The following is a 14,745-nucleotide window of genomic DNA, read 5'->3' as shown; positions in this document are numbered from 1 at the left end:
CAGCCCTGGATAATATACCTGAAGTACAATTTTGTGACTTAAATTGCTTAAGAAATCCTAGATATTTTGTATGATTTGGTTTTAATGTAAACCCAAGTCTTTTATTGGGTGCTAGGGCAGAAACATTTTCATTTTATGTGTACTGATAGGATTCAAAACAAGCCATATGAATTTGAAAGCAAAATAATTTAAGAGAGGGGAAAAGGCCATTTATTGGAGTTCAGTCTCAGTTCTGCTGCAGGGTGATCCAGGGAGGCCTCCCATAACTCTGGATCTGCTGGTTGTCTGAAATCTGCATGCCAAATCTGCTCTTTGCCTCAGCATTGTTAAAAACTAGATTTTTCATTAGGAATTATTATTATTATTATTATTATTATTTCATTAGGAATTAAGGGTATACTGCTAATACTTCCAGTGCTGTGTACTCTGTATAGTGCTGTACACAGCACTGAGCTATGTGCATTGTCAGCTAAGTTGAAGTCTTTGCCCAGTTGGCACACAGTCTCCTTCAGGCAGAGAATCCTCCTCTTTCTGATTTGTATTTCCTGATGCATTCTATCTGATTTGAGGCTTTTTTTATGTAAAACTGAATGTCAGTCTACCAGTGATGGGAGAATATTCAAAGGTGCTAAAAAGGAGGATACAAAATCTTAGTACGTGGTAGCCACACATTTACCATCAGCCAGTACCGCAGAAGGTACATAATATTGCTGTGAGAGGAGACGGGCTCCCTGCCTTCCTGAGAAGCCTTTTTTTCTCTGCCCATTGCTGTGATGGAGTAAATGTTGCTGCTCTACAATGTAGTAAAGCCTTAAGTTAATAGGATTTTCTGTTTAATGCAGGCTGATGTGACTCTTTCACATGGTCATTCTATTGTTAACTTCAGCAGTGTGTGAATGTAAGCAGCTCTTCCATCCCAGTTCACAGACCTCTCACTAGAAATTAACTGAGGGGGAAAAAAACCATACAAAATCAAAGACAGATGTAATTAGGGTCCTTTTGCGCCTCCTGCCTGGCAGTACATTCAGGTGAGAGTCTACTGAATGGTATTGCAGTTAATCCTTAGTGAGTTTTACCTCTTTATCCTTCTTACGTACGAATACAGAAATGCTGAAATATGAAAATCCATGCTTCATAGGGGCCATGGAGCATACTGGCTTTGATGGAGAATGCTTTCTTTGCTTTGTGTCCATTAGGTTTTACTAAGCCTGTGTCTGAAGAGATGCCAGATAAAACACCAGGTGGTACAGAGCCTGTGCCCAGAAGTGAAGGTTAGTAGTTTTCTTCTATTTTTTGGCTATTGAAAAAAAAAGCAGCATTGTGATTTTGTGAAGAATTTTTCAAGTCAGAAAGTGAGTTTCCCTTACTGGCCTTAAATTTAAGGGAGAGCTCAATTAGTATTGTATGTGCATGTTTATCTAAATAACAGGAAATTTTCACTTATTTTTTATTATTTTAATATCTCCACCCCTCTCTAGCGCACATCCATGATATTACTAAAATATATATTGAGGGGGGAGGGCCAGTGCACCGAGAGGATTTCAGCACTAAGAAGATGTTTTGTCCCATTTTGATAAAGAGATCTTGTTGACTGAGGCCAGTTTTTCATACAGAATACTTGAGCCTCACAGAACCCAAGCTAACATTTAAGACGTGGGATGATTGATACAAGGAGGAATTGATGATGCGTGATTTTCACTAAAATCAGTGGTGAAATGCTCAGTCCAATCACTTTTTCTTCTCAAAGTCCATTAACTTTAAATTCCCACATCTAAATGTTTGGTACTTGGTGTCAGGCAAAATTTATTCTTTAAAAACAATTGTAACCCTGCTAGTTTGAGTCCTTTCTCAGAATCACTGCTGGATGTGTCATTAAAATATTTTATAGAAATTTGCTATTTAGTGTGAAGGTTGTGAGGTGTTTCTGACAGTATTGTGTCAAAACTTATAGTAACTCTTGTATACCCTTGCTTTCTAGATCATTGGTGTCCTCACACAAGGGCTGTATTAATTCAAATGTGTGTTTTAGTTAGACTAAAGCTTACAGCTGAGGCTGGTTTATTCTGTACCTCAAGATAGACATCTGAAAATTTAGTTTTAAATATTTTTGTGGCCTTTAAACCTCCATTTTGACATTTGAAAGGCATGGAAGAGCATACTCCAATAATAACTTCAAGAAGTGCGTCAATAACAGCAAAAAAAGGCATTTCTCTTCCCGTAAAGGACATTAAGTTATGCCTAACTGCAGAAGTTTTTTTTTTAAATTTACTGTAAAGCTTAGCACATGTTACTAGGAGAACTCTCAACACAAGAGGAGAAGCAATTACAACTAGTCTTCAAAGACTAAACCCTCTCTGATTCTCATGTTGTGTGTCCCACTTATAAATAAATACACATGCTAAAAGCACTGTGATGAATCTGGTTAGAACAAAAGTCTACAATAAAATATAGCTAACTATAATGATGAGATTATTCCAAGTCTTCATTTTCAAATTACAGTTATCATTGTATTCTGTTATGATAAGAGCTCATGATAAGAGCTCATAAGAGCTCCAGCAACTTGCATAATATATGGTTGCTCAGTTGGTTAGAGCATGGTGCCTATAATGCCAAGGTCGTGGACTCGATCCCCGTATGGGCCATTCACTTATGAATTGGACTCTATGATCTTTGTGAGTCCCTTCCAACTCAGAATATTCTCTGTGATTTGGTGTGCTTTAAAAAATGCAGTGTTTGGTAAAACAAAACTTCGTTTAACCTGGATGCTTTGTTTTTAGTTGCTCTTTTGAAACTAATATTTAGATGTTAAAAAAGTAAAATAATGAATAAAAATGAATCTTCACTGAAAAACCTATTCTTATGTCTTGATGAAAATACATAAAACATAGTAGTGTCTTCTAATGATACTAAATCATTGATGCTGGAAGTTAAAACTTTTAGAGTTTTTGCTGTTTTATTGTCATAAATACTTTCAAAGCTGTTATGATAACATTTACTGAAAAAAATTGTAAGACATATATGCCAGTGGCTGCTCTAGCACAGACTTAAAAGATAAACTTCTATAATTAGTCTTTAATCATATATCTCTCTATTTACTTAGCATGTATACAGCTAACTAATATGTAGAAATGTTTCCGTAGTATGACTGAGTCAGAATTGAGAAGTGGGTGTTTAATTTCTCATGTTTAAAATATCACTGCTCCTTACGTGCATAACTGTTTGTGGACTTCTGTAATTATTTCCGGGCATCTTATCTTCTTGTTACTACTTGGTTTTTTTCCAAAGAAATATTCTTGCAGTCGTTGGTTAAAAGAAAAGAAAAAGGTATATTTGTTGTTACAAATTTCTAACAATTAACCTTGTATGTTTATCAGGGTCAAGTTGGGTTGAGCAAAGTGTGGGCAAGTAACTGATTATCTGGAAACTTTTAAAAAGTCAGTGTTTCTTTAACCTATCAGTGCCCCTCCCTGCCCCTCACCCACTGACCCACTGCTCCATATACTCCAGTTAAGCCATGGAGCACACAGAAGCAGACAATTGAGAAAGGAGTTTCCTGTAATTAAGTTACTGTAACTTAGTCCTTGCCTGGAAGGTCCCCAGTGGGTGGGCAGACTATTTGCTTTTCTACCACCACTTCTGTCAAACCTTATAGAGTCAACAGTTACATTTATAAATGTCACTGCTTGCTTTATGTTATCAGGAGAAAAAAAACCAGGATCTGGAGATTCCGTTGTTGCAAAGATGGAAGTGCGTGCATATCATACAGGGAAAAATATTTTTCAAGAAGCTTGTGTAGCTATCAAGGAGTGGCAGACAAACAAATTAAAACAAAAAAACTCTTACCATGATCCACATATAACTATTTCTTAACTGTTTTCCTTCGGCAAAGCTATTATATTCCATTTACAATGGATACATTTAGAACAATGTACTATGTCAATACCAGGAAGTGGACTGAGTGTATTTCTGTTTTAGCTTGCAAAGGAATTAGCATTTGTTCTGCTTGTGTTTGCTGAAAAGCCACTCTTAAATTTCTAGTATAGTTAACTGTTGGAAATTAGGCTGTGACAGGAGTACCCCACCCACTGCACAAATTCCTCCTCTCACTTAACAGAGAGGCCGCTGTTGTTCACAGTGGCTGATCATGATGGTATCTGGAGCTGGCCAATTACTCATTCGCAAAAATTTAGGGGAGTGATCACAGATTTTTTTTTTCATTATAAATTATCTATCTTATAGGATTAAAACAAAATTTTTATAGCTTAACAAAATTTTGATGATGCTGAATATTTTTCATGAAACACAAGTGTTTCATCCCATGGATAGCTGATTTTTTTTGTCATGATACCTATGAACAGCTGTTCATAACATAGCTAAGCTTGCTTCAAAGGAACCAGATGAGGTCTGCCTTAGTATCCATTTTTAAGACTCCCAGACTCAAAGTTTTTGGGATATCAGTCAAGTGCTACCTTAGCAGTAGCTTTGTGCAAAACACTAAGAAAAGATATATGGATGTTGGAACCTTTAATAAGTTTCTCCAGTCAACTTGACTGCCTGTTTTTCTGTGCCTTAAAAGTAGACATAGTTGAAGATGTGAGGAAGTTAAACTCCCACAAATTCTTCTTCCTTTCCCTCTTCCCACACCACCCTTTTTGATTAAGCAAGAGCCTTGACTTCCCGCAGCTGGATCCTCTCTACTGACTTCATAGTTCACACTTGCATCCTGAAGGAAACAAATGTTACACCTGGACTTTATAAACAGCCACTGACAAATCCCTGTGGACAACAAGCTTATGTCATTGTAAAATATCCTATAGTAACAAGAGGTGGTTTTCCTTGCATTGTGCACTGATGGCACTAGTGGGAGCCTACCAGCTGTTTCTGTTACTGTTTCTGATAAGAGTAATTCCTTTTTGTAACTCCTCTGACTTATGTTTGCGTGCTATTTCTGCTGTAATACGTAACGCTGCACAGGAAAAACATGCAAGCACAGCCCAATGGATCACACACTTCAAATGCAGTGAAGAAAATAGCATGAATATTTCTACCTCCAACTTTTGGTAAGGCTGATTCTTTCATGGCAGGAATGCAAGGGTATGGTCATTTAGGTTAGTAAATGCTGTGTGCTGCCTTTTGCCCAGTGCTGTGTGGGCTTTCAGTGTGTCATGTTTATGAAGAAAGTTGTTACGCTTTATTACTATGCCCTTTTTAAAGAAACACACAAGTAGATGGAAAATGAAGCATCTTATCTAAAGCTTTTTCAGACCTTATGTGCATGTGAAGTCATAGACAGCTATGATAATAGTGCAGTCTTAGGCTTAATGGTACATCACTGGGCTGAGATGGACATAAAAACATCTGTGTGCTGACACTAGATGGGTGAGATGGAACATAAAAGGTCCTGGCTGTTTATTCTGAAAATGGTGGATGTTGTAGACTTCCCTGCCAAAGGATATTATGAATGTAAAAAAATCACTTGAGTTGAAGGGGAGACTAGAGAAGATGGTTTCAAATAAATGAGCCACTGTGAACCAAGGAAATAACTTTAACTGAAAATGGTTGGAAGCTAAAAGAATGCTGAGAAAAAAATAGTACATGCTTGTTATATTCTCACTGTCCCCAGTAATATAATCTTCCTGTGCCAGGTTCTTATTCTTTAGTTACTATTTATAACCTCATTTTCCAGCAGCTTTTAATCCCCCCAAAATCATATCTTGATGAAGGAGGAAGTGTCTGTATAAAGACAATATCTGAAATTCTTAACCCTAGTGTTTATAAAAGGAGGTGGTGAAGCCAAAGCAGATTTGGAATCTGATTGGAAATGGGAGAAATGCAAAGTGGACGGGTGATGAAATTGGATATTCTGTTTCTGAGTCCTCACTAAATTGTTGGCCTCCCTCTGTACACTGTGAGAGGGTGGCACATCTTTCTTTGAAAAACTGGTTGTAGGCTCTTGTCATAATACATAATGACTCTTGTTGTAACTTTCTTGAAATTTGGGCAAGCTCCAGTTCACTGAAGTTGAGTACTAGCAACAGCCAAAGGAACTTGCTTTGCTGCAACCAGACTGTTTGCAGCCCCTGTGCTGTGCAGCACAGCTCATATTCTCTGCTAGTGCATGATGCATTTAACCACAATGTTGAGTTAACTGACTATTTTCTTTTAAGCGTTTTGGTGAATTGTCTTAGTCACTGAGCCATGCTGCTTGGGTGAATTGTCTTAGTCACTGAGCCATGCTGCTTGGGTCCCACTTTCTTTCTCAGTTGCCAACAGGCTGTAAACTGGATGGGCTTCTAAAATTCCTCAGCTCAATGAAGAGGAAAAGGACATGGTGGTTCTCTTGATCTAGGGCAGTGAAGGGTGGTGAAAGATAGACTGTTCTGGACACTCTGAAATTTTTGAGTACAGTAAAGCTTACTCCTCATCAGAAGTGAAGATGCAGTTGCTGTAATGTAATGGTGGTTAAGTCACTGATTACAAAGGTTGGGCTATTAACAAGTGGAATAACCTGTTCTTCAAATGCCAAGCACTTGCCCTGGTGTTCTGGCTGGCTGGTATCCTGCCAAATATCAGTGTTTCAGTCATTAGGGAGTTATACAGAGCTTATGTGGCCTGAACTGCTTAAACTTGAGGTTTGGAAAACTATGTAGGGTTTTTTATTATATTAGTGATTCCATTTTTAAAGAATTACTTTAGCTTTTTGTTTCAATGGTAACTAATTCTTAGTTCTCAAGCAAGTAAGAAGTGTACCACTTGAGTCTGATGCATTTTTTGCTTTTGTATCAATAAATTGTACATGATATAAAATTATGTGTATCATGTTTTATAAATAATGTGTACATATTAATAAACTAATTACGAGTAGTGAAAAATAAGGAGATTAAATGTGGCTTGCATGAAGTAATCAAATGTGATGTATCTTGATAAAAAACAGCTAGTTTCTTTGAAGTCCTTCTGAATCCTAATGGTCTTAATTTATTTCTAAATTGATGCTCCAAAATGAGAGAAATCTAAAACAATTCAAACATTCCTGGAGGAGCAAAGGTTCTTTGTTAAAGAAGAGAAAGAAGTGGTATACTGATTTGCTGTGTATTCTAGTGTAAAAATTCCTCTCAGTTGTATGCTATTTAAAACTAGTTGAAGATGGCCATCTCTGAACTGTAAGCTTTTTAAAAAATTATTTACATTTAAGCTGAAAACTGTAATTTGAGCATCAACCTGAGCTTGCTTATCCAGAGCTTGTTTATCCCAAGTTAAATATCGCCAGTGGAATTTTTAGCTATATGATTCTCAACTTTATCATATGAACATAAGAAACAACCCCACCCCCAAATTGCTCCATGGAGTCTGAAAGTAAAACACAACAATGCCATAAATGTGTTCCCAGTGTCTGCCTTTCTGATTGGAATATAAATTTTAGTGGTCTGTTTGCATTGCTCAAAATTGGCTATGGAGGCAGAGGGCAGATGCAAGGGGGCCCCAGCAATGCAATCTGCGTGGAAAAGGCAGGGAGCACCCAGGCCCCTCTCTCCTCCCCTGCTCCTGCACTGGAAGAGCCTTCTTCCAATGATGGCTCACCCTTAGTGCTCTTTGGTGGCATTGGAAGAGGGAGCATTTCCCTTTGTGGCTGGTGCCCATCAGGAATGATAAACAGTGTTTAATTATTGAATTTATGAATTATTTTGATCTTACCTGTGTATATAAAATACTTGAAAGAAAATGATTGATTGAATACTCCTTCATAAATGTTTTTTTTCATAAATTGTTTGTTTTTGTGTCATGCTTAGCATCTGTCTTGATTACCATCTCAGAAATGTGCTGCTGATCCTAAAAAAGCAGTTGCATATTTAAATTCTCTAGGTCTAAAAATAATTTGAGTACCATAATAATTCTTGGAGAAGGCCCCAACCAGAGGCTACACTTTGTAATACTGCAGTCTTAGTTGTGTGTGGCCTGGAGGGAAAATATAAAAGTACTATTTTGTGATTACAGATGTTAGCAGTGTGCTTTGCATCTGCTCTTTCTAGGTTGGGAATGATAACCATTGCTTCTCTTGAGTTTTTTTTTTATGGGAAGACACTGCCATCAAACAGAACAGTTATTCTTCTTAAAGCAACTACTGTGTGTTAAATTGCTGTTTCACAATACTTAGAACAGCCTAAAAAGACACAGTTATAATGAAAATCATGATAGAAATGAGGATTTAAAGTACTATCCTTTGCCAGTTTAATCATGGGCTTGGGAGGTAGGTTTTTTGTTGTTGTTTTAAGGTGGTTTTTTTGCTATCATATATTCCATGTTGCTGTATGGAAACACAATGCAGTTTGCTGCAACTACACAGTGTTAATATACAGAAAATGAGCAATCGTAACAGTTAATCTTTCTGTCAGTGTTAATACTGGATTTTACTTGCACTAATAGGGTGTAAAATACATTGGAATACTGTAAAGTCAGAAGTTTCTTAAAGTAAATCAGCTTTCATCCCAGCAACTGTGTTTTTCCTCCCTTTTGAAATTTCCCCCATTAAGTCTGTTTTCAGATTCATTGATTTCATCTTCTCCCTGGCCATATTTTTTCCAAAGCAACTTTAAGGACATGGAAGGATCAGAAGCAAAAATGGATTACTTGCTGCCAGTTAAAGTGAGCTGCAACTCTAAAGATAAATGAGATTGTCAAGGTTACATTCTTTCATCTTAGGCTGACCACATCCTTAAAACCAAGAGATCCAAAGTAGTAAAAATAAAGATACGAGGTCATTTTGCCCTTTGAGTTGCAGCAGCACAGGTACCTCCCAGTTATTTACCACTTGATTCTGAAGAACTTTGATAGGTGCTATATAGTTAGCATGTAACTAACTATACATGTTAGCCTGCTAATAGTAAGTGTGACCATTTTTTGTTGTTTAGTTACCCAATTATATGTCTAGCAGTAATTTAAAACTATGCCACCGACATCAGAAGTGATTTGAGAGGCCTTGATATATCCTAAATTTAAATTTGAGAGATTAATAAATATAGAGGAAAGCTTAGTTGCTACATTTTGCTTTTTTAATTGGCTCCCTGTAGTTTTATTTAGCCTAAAAAAGGGGCAAGATGCTGCTTGCTGATATACCAGATGGGGAGGGAGCTTTGATGTTTTATGAGTGATAAAAAAGTAATAGAAACTTTTTACATGTTTTGGAGCAATATGTCAAACTCCTAAAGTCAGCTTCTTGAAGAGTCAGCAAGCTGAGGGGGCAGGAGGGGAAGGGAAGGGAAGGAAAAATGGGAGATTGTGTCCATTAGTGGTGCAGGCAAAAGAGCCTTGGAGAGGTTGGATTTAGCATGCAGGAGACTTTTGTTCTTTAAATTAAAGCCACATTAGATTCTGGTTATCTCTTTGGTCAGAACATGCTGTAAACTCAATTATGCAGTTCAAGGCAGTAAAAGTTACCAAATACTTCGAAAAAATAGCTGTTCTTGGTTGTGGGTTTTGTGAAGTAGGTCTTAATTCCATTACACACATCTTGGCAGTGGTTTCTGCAACATATATTTTGTAGAATAATTAAAAGGGAACACAATTTCCAGGTGCAATAAACAATTTTTTCCAGTATGCACACAATGTAGTCTGTCCTTCAAGTGATGAAAGGACTGAAAAATTGTTTAAGGTGATAGGGGTTTTGTTATAACCTCTGTCCTAGCGAATCTGTACTTTCATGGTTCAGGAAAGCCAGACAATCCAAATTATTTGGGTTCTGTTATGTCTAGTTTCTGTTGAGATAGTTACAAACCACATGCTTCCTCTCAATGTCTGTTTGTTAAGAAGGGTGGTTATCAACTTATATATTTGTACTGTATAAAAATTTCACTGTATAAAAATTTCATGTTCATGGTTAAATCTTATCTCATGAAAGGGAATATCTTTCACAATGGAAAGTAATGTTTGAAGAATCAATTTATATATGAGGCTAATTTATGTATGAGGCTAATTGTTAGGGAATTTTGCCTGATGTCTGGCCAGGAGATCGTTCTGTCTGGTCATGTTAGTGTTTCTAAAGATGGGATGTCCTGCCTGTCTTGAATGCTTTTTTTCCTATATTAATACACTTCATAGGCAAAGGGAAATCCTTTAGATTGATTTGCTGTGACTCTCCCAGAAAGAAAATGGCTTCATTCAAGGTTTGATCCCAATTTTGATCCCTACTCAGGAGAGTCTTAGTATTAGATCCCAGCTGTGGGTCTTAGTGTTAGATCCCAGCCATGGGAGCACTGTAGTTGCTCAAAATGACACAGAGGCAGCCTTCTTCAGACTGTAAATATGATATGTATAAATGGATTTTTTTCTCTCATGTCTCATGTCTTTCGTGTTTTGGGGTTTTTTGTTGTTTTGTTGTTGTTTTTTTTTTCCCCAACTGAGTAGTAATAAAATACATTATTTTTATTTAATGACTGTCTAAAGTTTTGGAAAATCATAGGCTTTCTATTTTCAAAGAAGTGGCAGTATTATCTAGAGGCACTGGTCTATTATAGCGTTTGGCACTCGAATAGGAAATTGAAGGAGCCAAAAGTTGCCCTCCTCAGCCTGACCACACGAATGTTTTGTGACCTGCTAAAGCAAGCAGAGTATTTAAAGACTTGTTCCATTGACAGCTGCTAGCTAGGAAATCCTTCCATGTGACATAAAGAAGAGTTTCTTGAGTGTGAATCATGAACTAGTTGCTCATTTCTCTCCTCAGAAATATTGTTGAAGAATATCCTAATTTTATTTTAAATCCATATTCATTATTAAATAGAATGGATTAATTCTACTGTTTGCCATCCCCTCTTGTTTCCACCTCTTGAAAGAAAAAACACTCCCGCATCTTTTTATATACCTGGACCCCACTTCCTGAGACTTTGGTGTTAACAGAGCACTGTGCTACAAGCCTGGGAGGAGGTGGGTTCTTGTAATTACGGAGCAATCAGTGGGTTCAAGGACCTTTATGCTGGAGTTGTGTTGCAGGACTGAGGTTTTAGGTTACATCTTGAAATGGTAATTTTGGGATCTACAAATAGAATCATTTGACTAGTTGCGTATTTCTTGTCAATGTTGTGTGTTTGATGAAGGGCTCAGAAATACTTTCAGTATTTCAGAGGAGAAATGCTGAAGGAAAATAATGCTTGCGTTTCGTATGGCAAAGAATGTTGTTGAGAACCTGAGTTCTTGTGTTTGTCACAGTTCTTCAGCTCTTATTGCAAGATCCAACTACAACCAGGGTAGCAGGGACTGATGGCTTTTGAACAGGTCTTATGTTTATGCCTAATGTTTTCTAACAATAGAGTCTGTCTGCACTTCAAGGCTGCCAGGTTGCCAGTGTACTGGGAGTACTACTTCTTTGGCCAGCACCCAAGCTAAAGGGCTCATGATGATATGACAAGCTTCACCTGATTTGGAGAAGCAGCAATGGAACTCACAGTGCTGTATGCTCCTGGGAAAACTGCTATGTATGCTGCTTCCAGAAACTTGTATGTCAAGTCTAGCTTTCTCACTGAGAACAACTGATTCTAAATACAGCTGTGTCTCTGTGATCTTTTATTGTGAATTAAACTTTTGCAATATATATATGGATGCTGTACATTTATCACAGACTGTGACTTGCTCATCACTTCAGGCCTGGCTGAAATCCACATTATTAATACAGCAGCTCCAGTCCATTTTGCCACAGGTCTTTCAGACAGATGGAGAAACGTGAATATGAATCAGATCATGCCCTTGGAGTAGTTTTGTGCTGTAAATCCAACTGTCCCAGCATGTTCCTGTGCTTTGTGCTACACTCAGCTCTCCTGGCTGCCAGGGAGGAATGGTACAACCCTATCAGAACTGGCTTCAGCCCCAGCTGGGGCTGTGTGTGTGTAATCAGGGTGCGGGAGAATGAGCCCAAACCACTAGAATTATCATGCATTTTTAAGTGCTGAGCCCTCCTTTTTGTGAACAGCCCAAAGACAGTGGTTAAAACTTTGTTTGGATACCAGCTAAATTCTTTCTGCCTGTGCTCTCCCCAGCTTGGTTGCTTTTGATTATTGCTTTGTTGTTTTGTTTTTTTTCCATGAGACCTGCTGGGGAGGATCTGACTCAGCTTTTTAGGTTCTCTTAGTGTTTAAGAAAGTACTGTTTTTAAATGAAAAATTATTTTTTGTTTTCTTCTGTTTTTCTTTCTTTGTATTTTTCACTTCTTTGTGGATCCTGAGCCTGTATTTAGATTTTCACATTTTTGGAAGATAGCTGGGCTGTCTCAATAGCTGGCTTCTGTGGACCCTTTCCTTGAGAGGCAGGGAAATCAAAGTCTTGCTAAGAGTAAAAATCTGTGCACAAGCTTTTAAAATTCACAAATTTGTAAGTCCTGAAAGTACTGCTGTGACTGAAGTAAGTGCATGATACCCAAAACCTGATTTGCACTTATCTTTGTGGGAAAATGTCACTGCATTGTTGTCACAATTGAATACAGACAAATAACTGCCTTTTATAAAATTGTCAGAGTTTATAGACATATTTACTTTACAGCTACTTTTATAAGTTACCCACACCCTTCTCTGCATGTGAATAAAAGAGCTGGAAAGGCCACACTGATAATGTCATACCAGGAAATCTTTAATGTAAAATACAGAGAACATGGGAAGGAGGAGGGAAGCCTGGGGGGGCAGGACAAATGACACTGAAGATAAAGTATGTAGGGAAAAAAACCTGTTTTTACTTCTGTGCCTTTTTTTTAATTTATTTTGAGTTTAAAGATAAGAAATACTAGATAGGTTGCCTTTGACATAAGCCAACAAATGTATTTGTAAGCACTGATATACAGGAAGGCTTCTTGGTTCCATGTCTGAGCCTTTATAATTCTTCTAAAATTGAATGTGTATTAAAAAGATAGGGGGAAAAAACACCCAGAAAACTAACAAAACAAACAAACAAAACAAAACCCCAGAGCGTAAAATACTGCCTGTTGACCAGACCAGATCCTGCTTAATCTTTTTCTGCCAAGTTAGACATTCTGGCAAACTTCCTCAAGTCTGGATGCATTCAAGTACTGTATTTGGCTGACTTGTTACTTAGTAAAGATATGTGAAAATCCCAGTTCAAACATTTCAGCCTATACTTGTTTTACAATCTGTCAAGAAGCACAACTAAATTGGTATTTCACTTTATACATCCGATATAGTTTTTCTACCAGGACATCTGTATTTGGAAGTACATTTTCCACTTAAATGTCAAGTTCTGCTACTATATATTTTTTCTGAAACACTTCATAGTTTTACAGGATATGTGCTCCTTCTACTCAACTATATATAGTAACGTTTGGTAAGTCACTAACTTTTTTCTACCTTTTTTCAAATTAACAACATCTTCCAAATCTTGGCTTTGAAGTGATTAATCTGGCTTTAATGTACAGTCTGTCCCTGCAGAGATGACCTTCCATTGTCTTAACTTTGAGTTTATGAAGAACTACAAAATCTTTACATATGAGACTTTCTGTATTTGAATGGCATTATTTGAATGGCGTTATTTGAATACCTTTGATACTTGTGTCCCTTGTATAAAGCTAAAATTTAAAACTATAAAAGTAAAACTAACCAAAACTATATGGTTTTGATTGTATATGTTAATTAGTCTTTCTTTGAAGTCCAAAGCTGGTTTCAGTTTCCACAGCAGTAATTCTGTTCGTCAATAAAAGTATTACCTATTGGATTTGTGCATGAAGAAAAGTGGACATTTTTGTTTTCAAATGAGTTCTGTTTTAGCTGAGGAAAATATGTGAATTTCCTAATGGAAAGAATAAATACTAAATCTGTACCTGTTGGAGAGGTGTCTAGAAGTTTCTGAAGCCTGGAAGTAACTGCAGTAGGTGTGCGAGCCCATCCCCTGCATAGTGTGGTCTTTGGAAGCTGAATACCTTGAATTGCAAAGGTTTTGCTTCTGATATATCACACTGTTTAGAAAGAGATTTAGTTTTTAAAGCAAGAATTTATATTGTAGAATCAACCCTGACAAAGAGATTTTTATCCCTAATTATGCCATCAGTTCAGTCCTGTTTCTAGACTGGACATGTCTGTGTGTTTAGCTCCCCCTATTAAACTTTTGTTTGAAGAAATGGTTGTCACCTTCAGACAGGTACTTAGTGACTGTGTAAATTGAACAGATTGAGCTTCTTTTGCCTGTTGGTATAATGTAGGGTTTCTTACAGCATGTTTCTCATGCCTTATTTTGTAGTCTTTACAATTTTTGGGTTCTTTTTGAAATGTCAGATATAGAGCTTGACTGTATTCAGATCCTGCACATCATCTTGTCTAGAAGTAGGCATTGTTTCCCTATTTCCACTTGATTAAGATGCTTAGGATTATTTGTAAATAAGAGAAAACTGGCCTCCCAAGCATTTAGAATTAAACCGCACAGGCAGAAACTTGATGTGATGAAATAATTGCTGTGTTCCTAAAATAACTTAAAAGACTTTGTAAGAAAGGTAGTGTCTCATTAGCAGACTACAGAGTGTTGAACTTAGGGACACAAGTAAGTCAAAAGTTGATTTTCCTTATTTATTTCTCACAAGAAATCCACTTGGAACAGCAGTGCTTGTAATTGATGCAGATGTCAGGAATTCTTTTCTGTTGACATGGAATAAAGGCTAACCCAGGTCAGTCAGTACCTTGAAATTAATGCACATTTTCTTTTCTTTTCTTTTCTTTTCTTTTCTTTTCTTTTCTTTTCTTTTCTTTTCTTTTCTTTTCTTTTCTTTTC

At 37.0% G+C, this 14,745-nt stretch overlaps 1 protein-coding gene across 4 annotated transcripts in view; it reads left to right on the top strand.

The window, feature by feature from the left end:
• PLEKHG1 (pleckstrin homology and RhoGEF domain containing G1) overlaps window positions 1-14,745 on the top strand; it is a 131,112-nt gene that overhangs the window by 37,487 nt on the left and 78,880 nt on the right. For 2 of the 4 annotated variants that reach the window (XM_017822057.1, XM_017822060.1), the window contains exon 3: window positions 1,197-1,271. The exons of the other annotated variants lie outside the window; for them this stretch is intronic. In XM_017822057.1, the coding sequence (XP_017677546.1) occupies window positions 1,223-1,271 (49 nt within the window). In that variant the 5' untranslated portion in view covers window positions 1,197-1,222. The remainder of the gene's footprint in view (window positions 1-1,196; window positions 1,272-14,745) is intronic. 4 annotated transcript variants of the gene reach the window in all.

Source organism: Lepidothrix coronata, unplaced genomic scaffold (assembly GCF_001604755.1).
Source record: "Lepidothrix coronata isolate B3197 unplaced genomic scaffold, Lepidothrix_coronata-1.0 Scaffold94, whole genome shotgun sequence".
Lineage (NCBI taxonomy): Eukaryota > Metazoa > Chordata > Aves > Passeriformes > Pipridae > Lepidothrix > Lepidothrix coronata.
The sequence above is the reverse complement of the archived record's forward strand: the minus strand, read 5'-3'. Positions and strand labels throughout refer to the sequence as shown.